This window comes from Momordica charantia (genome assembly GCF_013281855.1).
Source record: "Momordica charantia cultivar OHB3-1 chromosome 5 unlocalized genomic scaffold, Mcharantia_2.0 BLBB01000005.1, whole genome shotgun sequence".
NCBI classification, from domain to species: Eukaryota; Viridiplantae; Streptophyta; class Magnoliopsida; order Cucurbitales; family Cucurbitaceae; genus Momordica; species Momordica charantia.
Genome location: NW_028275163.1, coordinates 7,877,393 through 7,900,355, shown reverse-complemented (window position 1 = coordinate 7,900,355; position 22,963 = coordinate 7,877,393). Strand labels below are relative to the sequence as shown.

Below are 22,963 nucleotides of genomic sequence, written 5' to 3'. Positions count from 1 at the left end.
ACAAAATTGAAAGAGATTAAGTGGAAATCAATGTGATATTTTCACAAATTCATTTCATTTATGCGTTGAAATCATCTAGCTTTACCATAAAACTTATGCGGTCATTTGGCATTTAGAATTCGCCAAAACTAATTTCAAATTCCTAATAAAATTGCATTAAAATTTTATTATTTGGATGTTTACCACAAATGAAAAGAAAGTACTATATTTTACCATATCATTATCTACAAATATTGAATTTGAAAGCAAACAAAAAGAAAATTAAAAAGCATTTCTAGAAATTGGCTTAAATAAATAGATAAAATTATTCTGAAAACGAAATCAAATGAGATACTAAAGCATCTCTTCCGGGGAAAAAATGAGTTCTGACACAACTTTTCTTTCATAATACCTTGAGGACAAATTCCACCCTAACTAAGCTAATTTTGTGCACGACAGCACAGTTGAAGGTCGTGGTAACATCAGGGTCGAAAACAAAGATCACGATCGCAAATTACTTGCAAATATTAAAGCAATGTTTGACACGAACGTAGTGTCGAGTCTAGAAGGGGATTTGATGATATTAGAGAGAGTAGTATTTTCTTGTTTTCCAATCTGAGGCAGTCTATAAAAGATAATGAGAGTAGAGCAGTGAATCGGGGAAGTGATGGGAGGGCGACAAGTGTGGATTTAGCAGAAAAGAGAGAGAGATGAGAGAAAATGGGCATTTTGGAAATGCGTATCTGTTCTTCTACTGCATTCCCATTTCCAGAATATATTCCCAATCCCATATCCCTATCCCCTATCCCCTCTATCCCTATCCCTCTGCTTATCTCACATGCCCTTTGCCTATAAATGCACCTTATTCTCAACTCAACAAATGCAGAACATGACACAAAAATATGTATATATGCAACAAATAAGCTGTCTCTGTGTAGAGTATAGAGGAAGAGTGGTGGTGCATGAGAATGCAGAGGGTGGGTGGTGGTTGTAGCCAAGGATGACTTGCCTGCATGCAACTTTCTACAAGCATATCAGTTCATATGTACAAGAACAAGCCACAGACACAGACTCACAAACAAAACAAAGCTACTCAAGAGTTTATTAATTAACAGTTATGTTTGGTGTTGTGTTGTGTTGTGTTGTGTCTGTGTCGTGGGTTGTCTTACAGGCGGTCTCCTTGGCTAACAACACACCCTCTCATCTCTCATGCTCCACCATTTCTCTTCCCCTTTTGTTCTTTTCTTCTAACCTCCCTTTGGATTTCTGCCCATCTTTTTCATATCCAACGCTCAGGTATAACACATAGGCTATTTTGGTTCCTAAAATTTTGGAGGTATTTGATCTGATGATGTGTTTATCATGTTACAATAACAAGTTTTTCTCTGTGCAGCAACTTTGACCTTCATGGTAGACCCCTGCAAATCTAACCTTTTAATGATGGATTGATGATATAGATCAGAGAGTGGGGCATGACTTTTCAATTCAAAGAACTAGTCTTTCAACTCAAGGCTTCACAATCATAGATCTCTTTTATTTAATTCATTAGTTTATTTTCACATTGATATATATTTTGTTATTTTTTAATGATTAAATCATGAAGAGAATCTAAGAGTTTAGACGGAAATACTGGAAAGAGAACAAATCGTCATGTCTGTTGATTTGATCAAACTGATCATCAAATGTGCTCAATGGAAGCCCTTCAAAGACTTCTCACAAAGATGTGGCATGGGCGACACGACACCAAAACAAACCCATAAAAAAATTGGTCCAAAGAACTAGACTTCATAGCACCATGCATAATAAGATTATGTAATATAGCTCATGTAGTTTGAAGGGTGCTCTTTATTTTATTTTATATTTGGGGATGATTTTGAGATGACTTTAGAAGGAAAATTAGTGTTTTGCACTTTACGAGGATGGATAAGATGCGGAAAAAAAAAAACATAGAATCCAATGGAATTCCTTCAAAAGGAAGGAAAGGGCGCATCAGAAAAAGCAGAACATAGCCATAGCACATAAGATGTGTGCACTGTTATTCAAATTACTTTTCAAGTACTTCACAGGATGACCAGAAATGGTCTTTACTTTCTACACTACCAACTTCTTTTCCTAGCAGAAAACCAAAGAGAGGACGACCAAAACATCAAATAACACAAGAACATTAACCTCATGCCCTGCCTCCTCTGGAATTTCAGAACTGAAGATGGCTCAAGCCATGCCTCCGCTTGTTGCCGTCCTGATTATCTGAAACAGAGCTGCAATAGCAATTCAACAATGGAATCAGAGATCAGCGCAAAAGCACAACCAGCAACCCTAAAGTCCAAATTAGCCTCTGTAGGACGTCAACCTCAACAACAAATCATTCAAGAAGTTCAAATTGATTGAAATTATCAAATCTGGAGAATTTTGGGTTGAGAAAATCAATAAAGTATAAACCCAAAACGCAGATTAAAGAGGAATGTGCAAAACTCACATGATCCAATGACGACAAAAACGAAGAATCCAAGAAGAATAGGGCCAACGGGGTAGTCCTTTCCCTTCTTGGTAGCCGTCTCGGGCACAGACCCTCTCTTCAAAATGTTCTTCTCGAACCTCTCCACCTTCCGATCTGCAAGACGCCGCGATGTCGTCTACAAAAACCAGAAAACTCCACCATCAACCCTAGGCTGAAAACAAAGAAATTAGAACGGAGAAAGATGATTACCATTGTTGAGAGCGAGATCTCGGAGGCGGAAAACAAATTGGAGCAGAGAACTCGATCGGATCGAGAGGGGAAAATTGGAGTCGAATTCGTTCGTTCGTTCTTCCACCGGCAAACTCACACAGATTTTATCTACGAACAGAAACAAGATCCCTTTTTTTTTTTTTTTTGATATTTATTGCGCACATTGTATTTATGGAGTGTAACGTGTAGCGTACCACGTAAGTTAGTGTACGTGGCGAAACGTCAATGGTTAATCGGATGCCACGTTGAGGGGTTGTTCTGCCACGTCATCTGGCGCCTGTTTCCGCGTCAAAACCATGGGATCCAGATAATGCAACTCGGTCGTCTTTACCCCGCCCGCCAGCCCAGGGCAGCTATGTAATTTCGCAATTTTTCAAGGGTAATTGACCTAAATGCCCTTGCACATTTTGTATTTGTCAAAATTCTCTCCTTTTAAACGTTTAAATACTATTTTGTGATTTATATTCTGAATTTTGATTCATTTTAATGTACTTTTAAAATATCCATTTTGATTTTTATATTTTGAATTTTTTACCCATCTATATATGTTGTACTCAAAAAAATAAATATATTTTGAACTTTTGTTTATTAAGTTTTGTCAATAAAAAAAAAACTTTTTATTTAGTTGAGTCCATATGCTTTTAAAGCATCCGTTCCGTTTCAGTCTCTATATTTTAAAAAGTTATCATTTTAGTCCGTATTTGCAAAATTTTAATATAAATTTTATATACAATGGAAATTTTTTTAAAATAAATTTATGGCTACATTTTTTATTGAAATAAATGAGATAAAAATGAAAATGAAAGGTTAAAAATTATTGCTTTCTAAAAAATACAATGATCAGAATGAACGTTTTGAATACAGAGACCAAACCGAATGAACCAAAGTTGAAAGTACAAGGATAAAAATAAACGTTTTAAAAGTATAGAAACTAAAATGAACCAAACTAAAAATACAAATAAAAACGTGTATTTAAAACAAATTAAAAATTTAAGGCAAAAATCAAAATACCTTGTGTGAGCAATAAGGTTTTAAATGTTGATATCGATGCAAATGTTGAGATCTCAATTTCATGAAAACATTGATAAAAATATCACTAAAATGTCGATGTCAATAGATATTTCTGTAAAAAAAAATAGAGAAATTAAAAAATATTTAAATAAACATTTTTCTATTTCTAATTAAGTTAAAAATTATTAATATTAATATTATGTTGATATTTTTCATATTCTGTTGAATTTTTTTTGTAATATGATAGGAATATTGATTTACACATCATATCGATGTCAAACTCATTGATACATAAAAATATAGATGAACACGTCAACGTTTCAACACATTTAATATCATGGTCAAGAATCATACCCCTCCCTTCCTTCTCTTCCCCATACAAGTTTTCTTTTTTTTTTCCTCTTATATACATTTTATATTTATTTAAATTATTTCTCATTAAAATATTATAATTTATATACATTTTATATTTATTTAAATTATTTCTCATTAAAATATTATAATTTTTTGAGGAAGTGTACTGTTTTTGCAGTTTTAAAAAAATTAAATAAAAATAAAACTTTTGCTTTTTAAAATATTCAAATTTTTCTGTTTCAAACTTCATATTTATTATTGTAATTGTGTTAGAAACAACTTTAAAAATTAGGGAAAATTTTAACTTTATCAACAAAGATTTAGAAAGGTTTGAAAAATTATTTTTAAAATATAATATTTATTAGTTTTTTAACCAAGAAGAAACGGTTATAAAATATATATATATATATTCAAAAACTTTCTAGATTGAAAAGGATTAAAAATTTTAATTTTTAAAAGTTCTTTTTTTTTTTTTCTAATACTGTAAACTGAAGATAAAGTAATATTATTATGAGACTAAGAAGGATGGTCCGAAAATTATTTCCTGGACTAGGAAAGATCATCTGAGATGATCTGAAAATCGTTTTCCGTACGAGGAAGGATTATCTAGAGGTTCGAAAAATGACAGAAAAAAATAATAATAAATTTATAGCATTTTATTTGTCCCTAAAATCATGAAATAATTTTAAATGGAACCAAAAACTTTTGAAATATGTTATCATCTTGGACTATAATTCTCGATTCGAAAAATTAATAAAATATAATTTGATTAATTTAATGAATATTGAAAGTTGATTCAAGACGATTTAAATATAGGAATGTCGTGGTCTATTACCTCGCCACGGACGATTTGAAATTTGTCCAAACCGACCACCAACCAACGGGGTTATAAAACCGACCGATTGAGATCAATTCGATCGATTTTGGTCAGTCGAAACGGTTTGTAGGCCTACCCTAATGGATGGTGGCTCCAATCCACCTTTTTTTTATTCAAAATAGAAAAAAAAAATCAAATTCTATTTTGAATCGCATGCTTAGAAAAAAGAAAATCAATTTTGACTCTAAATTTGGTAAAGGATGTTCAGTTTTTTGCTTAAACTTTAAATTTCATCCGATTGAATCTTTAGATTTATATATGTTTAATTTTCTTTTATTTTTTTGTAACTTTCACTTTAAATTCAACTTCCGTTTCGTTTTAAATTAAGTCATGCACAAAATCAACATAACCCTTCCAAAACTCACAAGTTCCATCTAAAAGGACAGCTCGAATGTTGTTTTTCTTTGGAATCTCATCAACTTTGCACGAAAAAAATGCTTCGTTTCATGATTCTTCAAACAGAAGCCTATTAAAAAGTAAAAATTTCAACACTTAAGCCGAATTTGAATTATCGCAACTGTTAAAATAATTGATCACAAATGTGCTTTAGAAAAAAAAAAAAAAGTTGTAATAAGTAAATTAGTATTTGGAAAATTTTTAATCTTTACCTGAAAATAAAAGGTTTCAATTATATCTCTAACCTTCTTCACTACATTGGTTAACATTTATTAGGAATGCTAATTGTATTAATTAAAGATTACGTAGCACAACACGACAACTGAAGTGTCGAGTGAACTAATATCCACTATCGAGCACGTAGGTTAATCGGATTAAAGTGGTCATAAGAAGAAAAAAAATCAAACTTAATCCATCCCCACCCCTTTCAACTTACTTCAGTTCAGGCACAAACAGCTGCTCAAGAAGCAAGAGAATGAATCCAAACAGCTGCTCAATGAACTGCTGCAAATAAAACTCATATGTTAGGAATGGAGTGGCCAAGTATAATACAGACAACTCAAGAACCAAAAAGAACCTGATTCTCATTAAGGCCTCTTCTCTCTTATTCGTCGAAAGAGAAGCGTCGTCCACAACATTCAATATTCACCTTCTTCATTTTCTTTATATGGAACACGAACCCGAGTTGAGGGTAGCAACAAATAGCCACTCTAAAGTGGGAGTAAAATGGCTAATAATCAGTGATATTGTCTAACTTATAATCAACTCAACAGTGCGATTCCAAAAACAAATATATAAAGCAGTCTTGTGTGCTGATAAAGAATGAGGAAAAATATGCATGATTTGAAAGTAATTACTTACTCATGGTAAATTGAGTAGGCCACAAACTGACAGCTATGAGAGGGAATACATACTGAACTTGCAAAATCCTAGGAACGTGGTTCTGTTTAGCACGTAATATACACGACTCGAGGGAGCTTCCACAAGCTGCTACAGTGGCATAAAAAGGGTATAGATTAACCTTCTAAAAGATCTTTTAGTTAAAATGTATAGTAACATTATAAGCTATGATTTCAAGTACGGATCCATCTAATAAATCCTTGAAGAGAAAAAAAAAATGGTCAGAATGCTAAAGTTGTCAACTATTTCCAATCAGCTTCCGCAAAGGTTTACCATTTATATTCATGAAGACCGGATAATCCAATGTTCAAGAAACTTCCATTTCATTGGAGTGCACTGTCTTCTTGACCAGTTTAAGTTCTAGGACATCTTCCGCAACTTCTACTGCTACAGGTTTGACTATATTCTCCTTCCTTCCTTCCTTAGGTTTGTTTTCCGTCTTTTCGTCATTAACATCTATAATCTCATTCACAGAACTTTGTGGCTTCAAGTCCTCAATCTCTATGATTTCTTCTTCCTTGGCAGTTTCAATGACATGAAGAAGGTCGACTGGCATGGCTGCAGGGTCCAGTTCCCTGCAACCTCTGGGAGCACTTGGGGCTTCTCGACCTGTAAGCAAATGTGAAGGTACGAGATGAGAAAACTGAAATATCTCATCTTTAGGAATCCTTCGAACTTGTTTTGGGTCCAAGTGCTGGTGAAATACGGTCTTGAAACCAGCCACTTTGACGAGGGGAGTAATGGTAACACCCAGTTCTTTATTATAATCCTCAAGAACTTCAACCATGTCATACTTGTGTATTACCTCATCTGATGTCACTTCGTTCCAATCCGGGGACCAATTCCTGTAAAGAGCCCAAACATCTCCCTTTCTGGGATGTATGCAAATGTCTCCGTAAGTGCCTTTTGACCATAGAACCTTGTGCGAAAAAGAATTAAGGGAGCTATAAATCTCACACCTCCCAGTTCCAAAATCCCCACAAGTTTTTGGGAAACTAGAGCTAACACAGCTCAGTCGATCCAATTCATTATTCGTTATTGAGCTTAGCCAACTAATCTTCAGTTTAAATGGGTTCAAAGATACTACACTATGAATCCAGGCATAACGTCGAGGCATGCCATCATCATCATCATAAGCAGCCCAGACTTGATTATCTCCAAAAGAGCTTTCTGTACGGTCTCTATCAAAATCGTGAAAATCTGGATCAGGGACATTTATTAACATTGTTTCTGCATCACTGGGACTTAAATTGCCTGGAAAACCACTAGTTGTATTCAGAAATTCTATTGGCATGTCTTTAGCATGCTTTTTGCATGAGACCGGAGCTGTTTCTCCCTTCCCAGTTACCTTCTCATTCTCATTTCCCTCTTTGACTGCACCGGTAGTTAAAGTTGTTGAATTCAATTCACGTAACATCTTCCTTATTTCCTTCTTGGCCTTCTCCACTAATAAATTCTGAAGTTCACTAAGAGAGACATCCTGAGAGCTCTTGAGTGTGGTATTTCCATTTACATTACCCCTGGTACAACCAGACAGATTGGCCGACCTTGTCCTTCCAATGCCAGTTTTTGACTGATTGGTTATATCTCTTGCATGGGAACTGGAGGAAATGTCATCTATACCTCTTCTTCTTTTTACAGCACCAGAGTACCCTGTACCTGAAGCACCAGAGCCTTTCCTAGACATCTGATGCTTTCTGCGTTCCTCTCTTTTGGCAGCTTGTGCCTCCTCACGTTGCCTTTTCACTTTCTCATACGCCTGCTGAACTACAGTTGCAGCTTGAGCCGCAGATGAAGTACCTCCCATTCTTGAGAAAGGACCCCATTGAAGGTCACTTGGGCTCTGTGTAGAGTGATTCAATTCACCTGGTCCCATGTATGATGATGAGGCTATATTGCTCCTCCCTCGACTATACGCAGTTTTACTGCCAGTTTGATAACTTGGCTGTGTAAAATCCCATCCATTAGACTTCACACCATTTAAAGGGGGTGGGGGTGTTTCAATGGCAAGAAATGGCTCATGACAGTTGGGGCAAAGAAGATTATGATTTAGATAAACTCTGAGATACTCGTACTGCATCTTGCACCGATGGCACACAGTCCAAAAGGTCGGTCTTGATTTTTGAGATGAAACAGAAGAATGATCTGATCGGGTGGCACTTTTCTGTCCCCTGATATTCGACGACATAGCAGCACTATTTGCGAAATTGTAAAAACCATTTCTCCCAGATTGTGAAGATGAACTCCCCCTTGAAGTTGAAACCTTTTTGTTGACTCTACCATTCCTCTTCTGGTCATATACTACTCTTTTGGATTTATCAGACAACAGACTCCAAGCCTGAGAAATAAGCTTAAACGCCCCATCAGCTCCTATAGACTTGTTCTTATCAGGGTGAAGAACAAGAGCTAGCTTCCTATAGTGTTTCCTCACTGTTTCCTCATCAGCTCGTGGATTCACACCGAGTATTGCATACCAATCTACTTCTCCATTTATTTTGTTTTCAGCAGACATATAGACATCAATCGTGGCTAACATTTGGGAGATACCCTCAAGCCCCGGAAATAAATTTTTTGCCTTCAAAGCAAATTTTTTAGCCCCCACAATGTCCTTTGCCGTAAATTTCTCCTCGGCTATCTCTTTAGCCCTTGCAGCCTCATCTTTATTACAGTCCATTATTTCTTGTCTGTATAAACTTCCCTGCTTTGTTGTCTTATTATAACAGCAGGGTTTTTGTTTGCTACAAAAACTTCAGCAACCACCTATTCGATTCTCTGACTGAGCGTTCCCTCATGCTTCAAAAAGGAAATGCGCTCCTTAATTGCCATTGAGCATCAATGGAGAAGCAAACTGCCATACAAGAAACATTTCTTTCAACCTTCGATTCAGTATATAAAATAGAAAAATATCGTGTACTAACCATACACATCGAATTACATAAACTAAAAGCAGAGAGAGATGATAGATTCCAAGAAAGATTGTCACATTTTCTTCTCCCTTAATACGGATTATTGCTAAGAAACATTACTCAACAAGAAGGCAACAAAACATAACCTAACCACCAAAACAAAACACACACAGCAATACCATTCGTCAACAAATCCAAATGCATTCTTACACCGATTAGACAAACCCAGATAAACACAACCTAAAGTTATCATAATGCGAAACGGAAACGAAAAAACTAGTGACATAGCAGTCATATTGAGCAAAACCCAAATTGAGATAAAAGACCAATACCCTCAGTGCAGACGCTCGACGGTTGAATTCCAAATATAGTATATCCATAAACAGACTCAGTCACCACACATGTATCGCTACTACGACCAGATTCTTTCCGAAGCGAGGAAAAATCCCCCAATGGAGCCTTCTGGGGAAAGCAATTGGAATCGAATGCTTGTAGAGCAGTTTAAAGCAATAGGTGGGATCTCTCTCCCTGTCGCTGCAGATCAGCGGCAACAAAAACTCCAGCCGGATTGTTGCGCAGAAATTGCTCTACTCCATCCGCCGGCAACTTGATTGTCGATTCCTTCAGAGTATTGCTGCTTCGATCAGAGTTGATGGGGAATTTGATAGAGGCGAGAGGAATAGTTCTGCATGAGCTATGGGCTCCGCCAGAATTCTTGCTCCGATTCCCGAAGGCCTTTTGATGGGAGAACGGAGGATACCTCTGGACTGTATGAATCGACTGTATCGGTGTTTTTTTTTCTTTCTGATATTTTTGGGCCAGAAAATTTTCTTTAATGGAAGGAGAAGAAAAAGAAAAGGCTAAAATGGTCTTTTGCATTGAAAATTCTCAGTCATTCTATGAAAAAATTTGATAAAAAAATTAAACTATTGTTTTATTAACCTATTCAAACTCTGTAAACCTATTATTCAAATGGTATTTGACATATAAAACTAAATCCACTCATCAACAAAATTCAACATACCAATTAACCAAATTTAATTAGTATGTTCATTGTTGCTTCTAGCATGCTCACATATCTAAATATGTTAATAAAATGATAATTTAATGACATATTAATTTTATGGGACAAATCCATCGAGAATGTTAGAAGATTAATGATCAAATTGAGAAAAAAAATTAAAATTTAGGGACTATTTTCTGTATTTAGCCAAGAAATAAGTTAAATTAATGTTAAATTACATGTATATTCATTAATTTTGAGGGTTGTGAGACTTTAAACTTTAAAAGGTATTTGTTCATTGTTGACCTCAAAAAAATGTCTATCTAAATTTTCAATTTTGTGTCTAATAAGTCTTTGATTTATTTAACATTTTTAAAACAAAATTTGTGGGCCTATTAGGTACAAAAATCTAAAGTTAGAAAATTTTAGAAAGTATTACCCATTTTAAAGTTAAAAGTGTTTATTAGAAAAAAAAAACTTAATATTAAACTTATAATTTAACCTAAAATATAAATTTATTCAATAAATTTTGAGTAGGGCGTCCATTTAATATTTTGATTTTAAAAGTTCAAACAAGTCAATAAATTTAGTCTTTATTGTTGATACCATTCTATCGAATACCAATGTGGTTGGTATGTCCAATTAATTAATTAATTACTCTTTTAATATAAAAAAATTAATTACTATTGGATTCGCATGCCGTAGTAGAAAATTTTTTCTTTTTAGTTCAACAATTTAGTGATATGCGCATCGAACTTCCTACGTCTAAATATCTACTAAACTATGTTTATTTTGACAACATAGTAGAAAGTTATATAGACTAATCGAGCATATCACACCGACGTTAATAAATATTTACGAAATTTAGTCCAATTAAGGGACATAAAATGCTTCTTATATGACTAGTTGTATCAATTTTACCTTTGACCTCTAATTATTTAAAAGTTTTGATTCCAAATCCACTTTCAATCTCTTCACTTTTGTTGGGCATTTTAATAGGAATTACTAAGGCCTATAACTATTGTGTTTTTAGTTTGTTTCTAAAAAAAATAGGCTTGTTTGTTCACAATTTTTTTTAGTATCATAGTACTGTTTTAATTTTTCTGAGAAACACGTTTACAAAACTCTGTCTTTGAAAAAAAAAATATTTTTTAAATTTATATTTAAAAAAATAGATGCAAAACAAAGAAATATATAGGTAAAAATAGTGTTTACTAGCTTTATTTTTAAAAATAGAAACTATTTTTTAAAACAAACTTTAAAATTGAGGCAAAACTAAAACTTTTGAAATGTTGGGGAATTTTATTTAGTTTTGCCATGATATGATAAATTAGATATTTTTGTTGGAAAAAGATTAAGAGGAACTCAATTGGGTTTGTCCTCTTTGTAGACGAAAGCCTCATTTTTCTAAGGGTAGATGGTGGCGAGTGTTTGGTGATGAAAAGGCTTTTAAATGGCTACGAGAAAGCTTCTAGACAACGTATTAATTTTGATAAATATGTGATGTGCTTCTCGCTTAACATTAATGTTGATAGAAGGAAGTATTTGCAGGCTATTCTTGGTGTGCGCTTGTGGACAATTTCGGAACATATCTTGACCTTCCTTCTGTCTTTTCTAGGAGGAAAACTGAAGACCTGAAGAATCTGAAGGACAAAGTTTGGCAAACAATGTAGGGTTGGAAGTGATAATTTTTTTCGGTTGCTGGGAAAGACTACTTATTAAAAGTGTCGGCCAAACCATTCCGAGTTATGCGACGAGTGTTTTCAGGCTCCCAACTAGTTTTTGCAAAGAGATCTCTCAGATGTTTGCCAAATTTTGGTGGGGTCAACTGGTTCTCGTATGAAAATTCACTGAATGATCAGTTGGGACAAGTTTTGTCAACCAAAAGAATTAATTAGGCGGTTTGAATTTCCGAAAGCTAGAAGGTTTTAATCAAGCTCTTCTGGCTAAGCAAGTTTGGAGAATGATTCGGTAAATCAGTTTCTTTCTTTTGAAAAATCTTTTTTTTAGGAAGAAACTGCTCATGAAAGGCTTAGAGTTGGAAATGGTAGTACAATCCATGTTTCCAAAGATGGTTGGATTCCAAGAGAAACCACTCTCAAACATTTTCTGTGATTTATTAGTGCAAGATCTCATTAGTCCCCATGGGAATTGGAAAATAAATTATATATATGTTTATTATAAATTATATATTTCTCTAAAATCACTTGTTTGTATTTCAGCACTTGAACGGTGTTGTTGATGGTTTGAGAGAGATGGAGAACTTTGTTCTTCTATAAAATGGGTAGGAGAATTCAAAACAATGAGTTTATATATAAACATACGGTTTTTGTCTTGGGATCTAACTTTTAGTTGCGCTAGTTGTACAACCATTGGGTTTCTAACCTATTTGGGTTTTGCCCATGGTTTTATACTCAAAGGTTTACTCTTGGGTTTCCAACCTATTTGGCTTTTACTAATGGTTTTATACCTTGAGTCCAATCGATATTCTTTTGTTAGCCTTGGGATATAACTTTTTAGCTGGGCCAATGATACCACCCTTGAGTTTCTAACTTATCTGTCTTTTTCCTATGGTTTTATACCATGGGTTTCGCTGATTAGTTTGGCATGCCTGCTTTCTGTTTTAACCTTGTTGGGTCTGTACGCATGCCTTTCAGCACCTTCGAGATTCTCTTCCCCGATTTCACTGATTGGTTTTTTAGCTTATCGGCCTGCTTCTAGATCTATGCCAATTCAAGTTCCTTGACCGATTGTTAATCAGCTTATCCATGCCCCCCACAGGAGTTTTTTGCTTAGAACAAAAATAAATGCTCAAGTAGTAAAAGCTAATTAAATCTCAGATGCTAGAATTGATAAGAAATAAGTAATCGTTTTTTGGAACATAAAATCATACGTAATCTGAATCAAACGACATATACTGCCTAATTTGTAAGCAATAAAAACCTATTTAATCATTAAAAATGACATTATCTTGTGGTTTCTTAAGATGACGTAGTAGTATCCCCACAATACTCGTTGCTCTCCCCTGACTCTTGTTCGAGCGGGACTGCCGTTGGGGTATACCTTTTTTTAGGGTCTCGTTGATCTTATAGGTCTTGAGTTTTGTTGAGATCCCATTTTGAATGGAGTAGCTCTTTTACGTCCATATACTTTTGGATTCGAGTCAACGCTTCTGAGAAAGTTGTTGGGGCCCTTTTCCTAGAAGAGAACAATAACTCTTGTTCTCTTACCACAGATATGAAAGCAAGTAGTGATATTCCGTTGGTAAGATCTCTGACTAGTAATCTTTCCTCGTTGAAGCGAGACACATATTCTCCAAGGCTCTCTGTCGATCTTTGTTTTATGGTAAAGAGGTAGGTCACAGGTCGACTCCTATCCTGCCCTCCAATGAATTGCGTGATAAATGCCCTGACCAGCTGTTTGAAGGAGAAGATTGATTTTCTTCTCAATTGTCGAAACCATATGCGAGTTGTGCCGGTTAATGTGAAAGAGAATACTTTGCACCTAATTGCCTCTGTTATTCCGTAGAGGTCCATCCATTCCCTATATGTGCATAGATGGTCTACAGGATCTGTTGAGTCGTCGTATTGCTTTATGGCAGGGAGTCTGAATTTTGGAGGGATCTTTCCTCTCATTATCTCCTCCCCGAATGGCGAATCTGTCTGATCTATAATTTCTTCGAGACCGCATTCTCTATTCTTCAGTTCGCCATTATGCTTCTGTGATTCTCCTGCATGTTGGTTAAGTGGTTCTTCTTTGTCGACCATGGTGTTCTCGAGGCTTGGTCGGGTTTTCTGTGTCGTTAACTTCTGTGATCGTGTAGTTTCCAGATCCTGGGGTGAAAAGCTTTGCCTTTCCATGGATCTCGGACAAGTGTAGGTGACCTATTTCCTGGTTGCTGAAGCCTTTTGAGGAGGAGGGATATGCTCTGGTCCATCCCTGCGACCTTTTCTACTAAAGTGGCCAATCTGTTTTGTTCAAGAATTTTCGTCAGTCACTGTCCTGGAATATGTCGTCCTGTGTCGCCTAGGACCTACTCAGGAAGTTGTCGATATGCCTCACCCTCGGCCATCTCAGGCAAAGATATCCTCCTAGCCGTATGGTATTCGTCGTCAGAATGTTGTGGTTTATCTCCAGATTCATGTTGATTTGTTTCTTCTTTGGATTCTGTCTCACACCCGGTTGATTTGCTTTTCCGCTAGACCTCCTTGGATCCGAGCAGTGCTCGGCCAATTTGATCGTCTTGGCTTGATCTTAGTCGTTCCCATAGACGGCGTCAATTGTTGATGCATAAATTTGGTCTCTTGAGATCTCGTCAAATTTGCACCAATCTTCTAAGTATGAAAGGGATCGACGGGACCTGCAAAACAGAAAAGCACTAGGACCGGTGTGGCTTTGGCCACATGGGCTCCAATGCTTAAGTTAGTATCGGAGAAGTCCAAGGAGGAAAGTAGGGGGAGAGTAGGGGTTTTAGCATACCTCTAGGGTTTGGCTTACTTCCCTATTTATAGAGGTTGAATCCTAATCTCCCTAGGGTTTAGAGAAGTTGAACCCTAGTATCTTTAGGAGATCTGGACTTCTTGGCCCATGTGCTTCATCGTGATCTAATGTCAAATCAAGGGTCGAGATCAAGCGGGGTTTCAGATTGGACTGCACGAGGATCGAAGGGAGTCGAGTTAGGGTTCTCGACCTTTTGGCCGAGGTGGCCTCAGCGTCGAGGCCTGGTCGGCGCCAAGTAGTGCTAGGCACAGACCATGGGTCGGTCCGAGTTGGCCCGGGTCGACGGTCTTCGACGATTCTCCTTCTGTCGCAACGGACTCTTCCCATAACAAGTTCCATTTTTAGAATAAGAATGTTTCCCACTTATGCTACAAAAACCTTAAGTTTTTAGATTTAGTAATGACTTAATATTAGAGTAAATGGTATATAACTTGAATCCTTTACCATATCATTCCAATATGAATTCACATGAAAATTAATCTACATATCAAACCCCTTCTAATATGGCAGCTCACATGAATAATGGTCCAACTAAGTTCTTCATATGACATTATCTACTATTCTTTCGCCTTAAACTAAAGAATATCGTGTGCCCACCGCTTCAAGCGGCATACGCCTATTTTTAGAGGGAAGCTCTTCTTGAGTCGTCCCTACAAGATTAAGTTCTAATTATTTCTCTAAACACTTTTTGGTGTATATTTTTTAATTTTAGTTATTCAAAATTTGATTTTGGAAATTCAATTAAATATCTTTTTTTCAAAATCAAATAGTTATTTTAGTTTCTATTGTGAAAATTTATCAAAATTTTATCATAATAACAAAAATCGGGATTTAACTATAACAAGATTTAGGAAAATAAGTTACCAATAAAATAACATAACATATCAAAATGGTTAACAAATATAATCAAATTATAACATTATTAGATTGAAAATTAATTATTTAATTATTTGAAAATAAACTTACAAATAAGAAGAAAATATCAAATAAAGTGGAGTTATAGTAAAAACATTCCAATTGAATTTTTAGTATTTTTTAATGTAGGTAAATTTATCATGTTTGATTATTGGATATTTGTGGGTATTTTATTTAAGTTAGATTCCCAATCAATGTCATCCAAATTATAATGTGATTCAATTCACTCAAGCAAACACAACTTCAAAAAAAAGACGAGAAGCGAGATGGCTGAAATCAAATGATTTTGATGTAGAGATATGATATATGAGATAAAAATTGTATTTCTCATTTTCACATTTAATTTTTTTTTTAATGAAATGTTGTTTATCCTTGACAAAAAATGTGTTGCCTTAATTTTTTTTTAAAGTATTTAACTTTTAATTTTTAAATGATGCCTGTAATTTCTTAATGCATATAGATAAAAATAAAATTTAATTTATAATATTTTAAATGGATCAAAATGGTTATTTAATTATTTTACAATAAAGTCACAAATTAAAAATAATGTATTTAAATGTGTACCAACTAAAATCTAATTATAATATTATTAGATAAAAAAAGCAATTATTTAATTATTTAAAAATCGAACTTACAAATAAAAAATATTAAATAAACTGAAGTTGTTGTAAAAAGATTTAGATAAAAAAGATAGAAGATGAATAAAAAAATGGAAAAGGAAAAAGAAGATAAAAAGTGGTGTTTGGGGAAGGGAATACTCGGGACACGTGGAAGACACCTATTGGTGCTCCAAGATGACTCATGAATCATGCCCAGCTCGGAAGGCCGAGATGGCCGCCACCAACGCCGACAAATGCCAAATGTGAGGGCCGAGGTGAGCCTGGCTCAGGTCCGACCCACCGGGGAGCTCGGTATGGGCCGAGATGCGCAACTGTCTGCGGCGTGATTATCGGGCGTAACCGTCGGTCCCGAGATTACCGGATGTAACCGACGGTCCCGAGATTACCGAATGTAACAGTCGCTAGATTAGCGGGACCACCACCCATAAGTAGGGGACCTCACTCCCCGATCAGGTACGATGATTTCTAGCTTCGAACTAGACTTGGAATCCGACCTATACTGACTTGATCGTCGGAGTGCTCACCTTTTTGTGCAGGTCCGCCCAAGTGTTCAGGTCGGTCCGGAGGCCGGGTTCGAGCTACAACCAGGAACACACTGTTGTGCACATCTTTGCATAAACATTTGGCGCCGTCTATGAGGACGACTGACAATCTAAGTCATCCCAATTCCTTTAAACCAACACGCGAGCGAACATGGTTCAACCAGCGAATTCGACCAATACGACGGATCGAAGGACTCTAGCTGCCAGCGATGCCCACCAGAGGGAGGACGGAGCAGCGGCGGTAGAGGGGCAAGGTCACGACGGCCTAGCAGCGGAACCCCTCCGCAGGTCGGCACGAATAACCGCGCCTGCCCTATCGCCTGCACACCCGAGGACGTCCAAGGCCACCCGTGGTCGAGGTGGGACCTCTAAGAAGGGCGCCCGGGGTCCAGCCCCGACTCCAACAAGCGAGAATTTTGATGCGCTCCAGAGAGAGATGGAGGCAATGCGCACACAAATGCGCTCCATGGAGGCAATGTATAACGAAATGGTGCTAGCTGTAGGCGCAGGGTCCCGATCTGAAAATCGGGCGACGCGCATGGACGTACGCGAGCAAAAGGGTTCCCACCTCGGCCCAGCCGAGGAGGAACGTCCCGAAGATAACGAGAGTGAGGGGTACACTCGCCAGAGGGGAGACCTCCGCGAGCATCTCAACAGAAAGAGAGGCTCATCTCTCCGAAAAGGGCAGTCACCATCCTGCTCCCACAGGAGCTCCAACCAGCAGGCTGAATCCTCTCACAATCCCGCAGGGCTAATCACAAGGGAGGAGTTCGACCAGCTAAGGGGGAAGCTCGATGCTCAGGTGGAGGCCTTAAAGGCCAAATGTGAGCAGAAAGACGATTCACTGAACGATGGCGACTTGGGGGAATCGTCTTTCACCTCGGACGTTTTGGAAGCACCAATCCCTCCGCAGTTCAAAGCTCCTACCGTGAAGCCTTATGACGGGACGAAGGACCCGAAGGACTATGTTGAAGTCTTTGAAGGCCTCATGGACTTCCAAGCGGCATCAGACGCAATCAAATGCCGCGCCTTTCAGATCGCGCTTACTGGCAGCGCGCGATTGTGGTACCGGAGACTGCCAGCCAGGTCGATCTCGACCTACTCTCAGCTGAGAAGGGAGTTCCTCGCCCAGTTCTCTTCTCGGCACTATGACAAAAAGACAGCGACCCATCTCGCCACCATCAGGCAGAAGGAGGGTGAGACGCTGCGGGAGTATGTCACCAGATTCCAGGAGGAGCAGTTGAAGGTTGCACACTGCTCCGATGACTCGGCCATGTGTTATTTCCTCACCGGTCTAGCCGACGAAGCCCTCACGGTGAAACTTGGAGAGGAGTCCCCGGCCACCTTCGCCGAGGTGCTCCAGAAGGCAAAGAAAGTCATCGATGGACAGGAGCTCCTCCGAACCAAAACCGGCCGACCTGAACGAAAGATTGGGCGGGGCAGAAGTGGAAAAGATGAAAGGACAGATCCCAAGTCCAAAGACAGGGGATCCTTTTCCAGCGGCCGAGCTGAGTATCGAAGGGCGGAGAACGGACCTACCAGGAGCCGACCGTACGAGCGCTTCACCCCAACCACGATTCCAATTTCCGAGATCCTAACGAACATCGAGGATTCTGGAATGGAAAAACTACTCAAGCGTCCGGAGAAACTTCGGGGAGCCCCGGAGAGACGCAGCAAGGACAAGTATTGCCGCTTCCATCGGGAGCACGGCCACAACACGTCGGACTGCTGGGAATTGAAGCGCCAAATTGAGGATCTAATTCAAGACGGCTACTTCAAGAAGTTTGTGGGAAAGCCCGGGACCAGCTCAGCAGAGAAAAAGGAAGAGCGAAAGCGTTCAAGGACGCCACCCCGGCGCACCGACCGACCTGCAGTCATCAATACCATTTTTGGAGGGCCAAACGGGGGTCAATCCGGACATAAAAGAAAGGAGTTAGCCCGTGCAGCCAGGCGCGAGGTGTGCATCGTCGGGGAGCAGGGGCCGACCTGCCCAATCACCTTCGACGGAGCAGACTTGGAGGAGGTCCACCTGCCCCACAATGATGCCCTTGTGATTGCTCCCTTGATTGATCATGTAGTGGTCAGGAGAGTGTTGGTAGACGGGGGCGCATCCGCTAACATCCTGTCCTTACCGACCTACCTCGCCTTGGGCTGGACGAGGTCGCAATTGAAGAGAAGCCCGACGCCGCTGGTTGGGTTCTCTGGAGAATCGGTCATCCCAGAGGGTTGCATCGACTTGCCGGTTGCGCTGGGGCAGGACCAAACTCGGGTCACTCAAATGGCCGAGTTCGTGGTAGTTGACGGTAGATCGGCCTATAATGCCATCTTTGGGAGACCCATCATCCACTCATTTCGGGCCATTCCCTCAACACTTCATCAAATTTTAAAGTATCCCACCCCCAATGGCGTGGGCACAGTCCAAGGGGAACAGACCGCTTCGAGGGAGTGCTATGCCGCCGCACTCAAAGGCCCATCGGTCTGCGCCCTCGAAACTCTCAGGGATGGGACGCTCGAGTTCGAGGCCAACCTGCCGAGGAAGGAGTTTGCCGCGTCCACTGAGGAGCTCGAGCTTGTTCCTCTGCTTAGTCCCGAGAAGCAGGTAAGCATAGGAACCAAGCTGGGGGCCACCGACAGAGAGGAGCTAATCCACTTCCTCAGATCCAACTCGGACGTCTTTGCGTGGTCCCATGAGGACATGCCTGGCATTGACCCGCGAATTATGACGCATCACCTCAGCATAGTCCATCATTCCGACCTGTGAAACAAAAGAGAAGACCTATAAACAAGGAAAGGAGTGATGTAATTGTTGAGGAAGTTAACAAACGTTTGAAAGCTGAATACATAAGAGAAATTTCGTATCCCGAGTGGCTCTCCAATGTTGTATTAGTTAAAAAATCTAACGGCAAGTGGAGAATGTGCGTAGATTTTACGAACTTAAATAAGGCATGCCCAAAAGATTGTTTCCCACTGCCGAGGATCGATCAGCTCGTGGACGCCACAGCCGGGCACGAACTGCTCACTTTCATGGACGCCTACTCTGGGTACAACCAAATCAAGATGCATGTCTCAGATGAAGGTCATACCGCTTTCATAACAGACCAAGGTCTGTACTGCTACAAGGTCATGCCCTTCGGGTTAAAGAACGCAGGAGCAACCTACCAGAGAATGGTGAACAAAATGTTCGCCCAGCAGATCGGCCGGAATATGGAAGTGTATGTGGACGACATGCTTGTCAAGAGCAAGCAGTCTAAGTCGCATCTCTCCGACCTGGCCGAAGCCTTCGAGGTTCTGAGGGCATATCAAATGAAGCTCAACCCTGCTAAGTGTGCCTTTGGAGTCTCCTCGGGAAAATTCCTTGGCTTCATGGTAAACAATCGGGGAATCGAGGCCAACCCCGAAAAGATTAAAGTCGTGATCGAGATGGAGGCACCTAAAACGCTAAAACAGCTTCAGTGCCTCAATGGTAGGATTGCGGCCCTGAACCGGTTTGTTTCAAGGTCAACGGACAAGTGCCTCCCTTTCTTCAAGGTCTTACGAAAGAAAGGGCCGTTTGAATGGACGGCGGAGTGTGAGCAAGCGTGTCAGCAATTGAAGAACTACCTCTGTTCGGCACCCTTGCTTGCCAAGCCTATGCCGGGGGACAAGCTCCAATTGTACCTAGCAGTGTCTGACAGTGCCGTCAGCTCGGCCCTAATCAGGCAAGAGGAAGCGCGGCAAAACCCGGTCTACTACACAAGCAAGGCTATGACCGAAGCCGAGACTAGATACCCTCAGATGGAGAAGTTGGCTCTCGCTTTGGTCACCTCGGCCCGACGACTTAGACCATACTTCCAAGCCCATACAGTGGTGGTGCTAACTAACTCGCCCCTTAAAATTATCTTCCACAAGCCGGAAGCTTCCGGACGCCTAATGAAGTGGGCAATAGAGCTAAGTGAGTACGACATCCAGTTCGAACCCAGAACTGCGTTGAAAGGACAAGCAGCGGCAGATTTCATAGCCGAGCTCACACCACCTTCCGAGCTGAGCGGGTCCGACCTGCCTTGGACAGTCTATGTCGACGGATCCTCCAATGAGAAGGGGTGCGGAGCCGGGGTCCTCTTGCTCGGACCAGGGGGTCAACGATTTGAGTATGTCTTGCGGTTCAGCTTCCGGACTTCTAACAACAAGGCTGAGTATGAAGCATTTATTGCCGGCCTGCGAATCGCTCAAGCATTGAGGGCCTCTTGTGTTAAGGTCTTCAGTGACTCCCAGCTGGTTGTGAGCCAGATCAAGGACGAATACCAAGCCAAAGACACCCGAATGGAGAAGTATTTGGGCAAGGTCAGATCATACCTCGCCCAGTTTCGAACTTACGAAGTAAGCCGGATTCCGCGGGCAGAAAATTCTAATGCTGACGCCTTGGCCAAGTTAGCATCGACGTACGAGACCGACCTGGCCAGGTCGGTCCCCGTCGAGATCCTAGATAATCCCTCGATCTTAGAGCCAGATCTGATGGAAATCGGCGCTCCAGAACCCTCATGGATGGACCCGATCGCGGACTTCATTAGGGGCAACTCACCACAAGACCCCAAGGAGCGCAGAAAGTTGGCAAGGCGGGCAGCTCGGTTCGTGGTCCGAGATGGGGCATTGTACCGACGTGGCTTTTCCCTGCCTCTGTTGAGATGCCTAACCCCTGAAGAGGGCCTGTACGTCCTCAGAGAGATCCACGAAGGAGTGTGCGGCAATCACTCAGGCGCCCGGTCGCTGTCAGCCAAAGTGATCTGACAAGGATACTATTGGCCGACCCTCAGCCAGGACGCCAAGAAGTTCGTTAAAACTTGCGACAATTGCCAACGCTACGGAACCATAATCCACCAACCTCCCGAGCTGCTCACCCCCATCTCGGCCCTGTGGCCATTCGCGCAGTGGGGGGTAGATATCATTGGTCCTTTCCCTTTGGGCAAGGGCCAGACCAAGTTCGCTGTGGTTGCTGTGGATTACTTCACCAAGTGGGCCGAGGCCGAAGCGCTCTCCCACATAACGGAATCCAAGGTCACGTCCTTCGTATGGACGAACATCATATGTCGCTTTGGTATACCACAGGCCATAGTGACAGACAATGGGAAGCAGTTTGACAACGCCAAGTTCAAAGACTTTTGCAGCAAACTTGGCATAAGTCATCTCAGCTCGTCCCCCGCACATCCGCAAGCAAATGGGCAGGTGGAGGCGGTCAACAAGATCATCAAGCGAGGCATCAAACTTAGACTGGACTCCAAGAAAGGCAGGTGGGCCGAAGAGCTACCAGAAGTTCTATGGTCGTACCGGACCACCCAACGGGGGTCGACGGGTGAGACCCCGTTCTCCCTGGCCTTCGGCTCCGAAGCTGTAGTCCCGGTTGAGATCGGCATGCCATCTGACAGAGTAGAGCATTACGAGCCTTCGACAAATGAGGAAGAGCTGCTCCTTAACCTCGACTTGTTGGAAGAAAGAAGAGCAATGGCCCAGCTACGCCTGACGGAATATCAGGGCAGGATGGCCAGACATTACAATGCCCGCGTTCGACCTCGGGCCTTTCAGGTCGGACATCTGGTCTTAAGGAGGGTCCAAAAGCATGTGGGTGCCCTTGATCCGGCCTGGGAAGGCCCATTTGAGATCAAGGGCATAGTCCGACCTGGGACGTACGTATTGGCCGATCTGAAAGGAGATGTCCTCGCGCACCCGTGGAACGCGGAACACCTGAAGCGTTATTATCCTTGAAATGCCAAAAGGGTTTTCAATGAATTTGTAACGACTGTTCCAAAAGCATTATGATCGGAATAAATGTGATGATTTAATTTCATGCTTCCGAGTTCGACCAGAAATTAAATGGGGGCCACGGACTCCCACGCGATCGCATTCCAGAGTTGGTGCAATGTGTTGAACATTAAGAGATTCAAACTCAAACTTTCAAATTTCAAATTATTTTAATTAAAGGCGCGACCTCAAAAGTAAAGAGGTGCGAGGTGACATTAGCTGCAGTTCAAAGGAAAAGCAAAGAAAAGAGGTCGCTAACAACAAAGTAGAAGCAAATGGGAGTCTCTTTATTGAATGAAGAGCAGAGCCAAGGCTTATAGACCTTGCAGCTCTGCCCTGACACTTACAAACAAAAAGAAAAGGGAGGGAGAACAGCAAAAAGCCTCGTGAAGGGTGGTCGCCTAAGAGCCTGCTGGGGGAGCGCCCTCCTGAGTGGAGTCGACCTGGTCCTCTTCGGGAT

General features: G+C 40.4%; 3 protein-coding genes across 7 annotated transcripts; all 3 read right to left on the bottom strand.

The window, feature by feature from the left end:
- Window positions 1-1,985: 1,985 nt before the first annotated feature.
- LOC111025407 (uncharacterized) lies at window positions 1,986-2,855 on the bottom strand. The gene is made up of 3 exons (XM_022303269.2): window positions 2,687-2,855; window positions 2,456-2,612; window positions 1,986-2,237 (listed from the first exon to the last, which is right to left on the bottom strand). The coding sequence occupies exons 1-3, from the start codon at window positions 2,687-2,689 to the stop codon at window positions 2,191-2,193; spliced, it is 207 nt and encodes a 68-aa protein (XP_022158961.1). The 5' UTR covers window positions 2,690-2,855; the 3' UTR covers window positions 1,986-2,190.
- Window positions 2,856-5,613: 2,758 nt separating this feature from the next.
- Window positions 5,614-9,968, bottom strand: LOC111025401 (DNAJ heat shock N-terminal domain-containing protein). 5 transcript variants are annotated; one of them, XR_002603531.2, is made up of 5 exons: window positions 9,484-9,968; window positions 6,519-9,093; window positions 6,207-6,335; window positions 5,923-6,055; window positions 5,614-5,846 (listed from the first exon to the last, which is right to left on the bottom strand). XR_002603531.2 is itself a non-coding variant. In XM_088124474.1 (3 exons), exon 2 carries the CDS (start codon window positions 8,917-8,919, stop codon window positions 6,553-6,555), a length of 2,367 nt encoding a protein of 788 aa, XP_087980600.1. In that variant the 5' UTR covers window positions 8,920-9,093; window positions 9,484-9,968; the 3' UTR covers window positions 6,124-6,335; window positions 6,519-6,552. The 5 variants fall into 5 exon arrangements, 2 of the variants coding, with proteins under 2 accessions (XP_087980600.1, XP_087980599.1); XR_015790976.1 differs by having other exon boundaries at window positions 5,614-5,849; window positions 6,207-6,332; XR_002603529.2 differs by having other exon boundaries at window positions 6,207-6,332.
- A 3,272-nt stretch (window positions 9,969-13,240) lies between these two features.
- On the bottom strand, window positions 13,241-13,921 carry LOC148211221 (uncharacterized). Its single transcript, XM_088123928.1, has one exon. It carries the CDS (start codon window positions 13,919-13,921, stop codon window positions 13,241-13,243), a length of 681 nt encoding a protein of 226 aa, XP_087980054.1.
- Window positions 13,922-22,963: the final 9,042 nt, after the last annotated feature.

Bases quoted from the DNA above. Each gene is read 5' to 3' on its own strand.
- LOC111025407 (XM_022303269.2), bottom strand. The intron at 2,238-2,455 runs GTGAGTTTTGCA...TTGCTATTGCAG, and splicing joins TTTTGTCGTCATTGGATCAT to CTCTGTTTCAGATAATCAGG.
- LOC111025401 (XM_088124474.1), bottom strand. From the start codon at position 8,919: ATGGACTGTAATAAAGATGAGGCTGCAAGGGCTAAAGAGATAGCCGAG.
- LOC148211221 (XM_088123928.1), bottom strand. From the start codon at position 13,921: ATGGTCGACAAAGAAGAACCACTTAACCAACATGCAGGAGAATCACAG.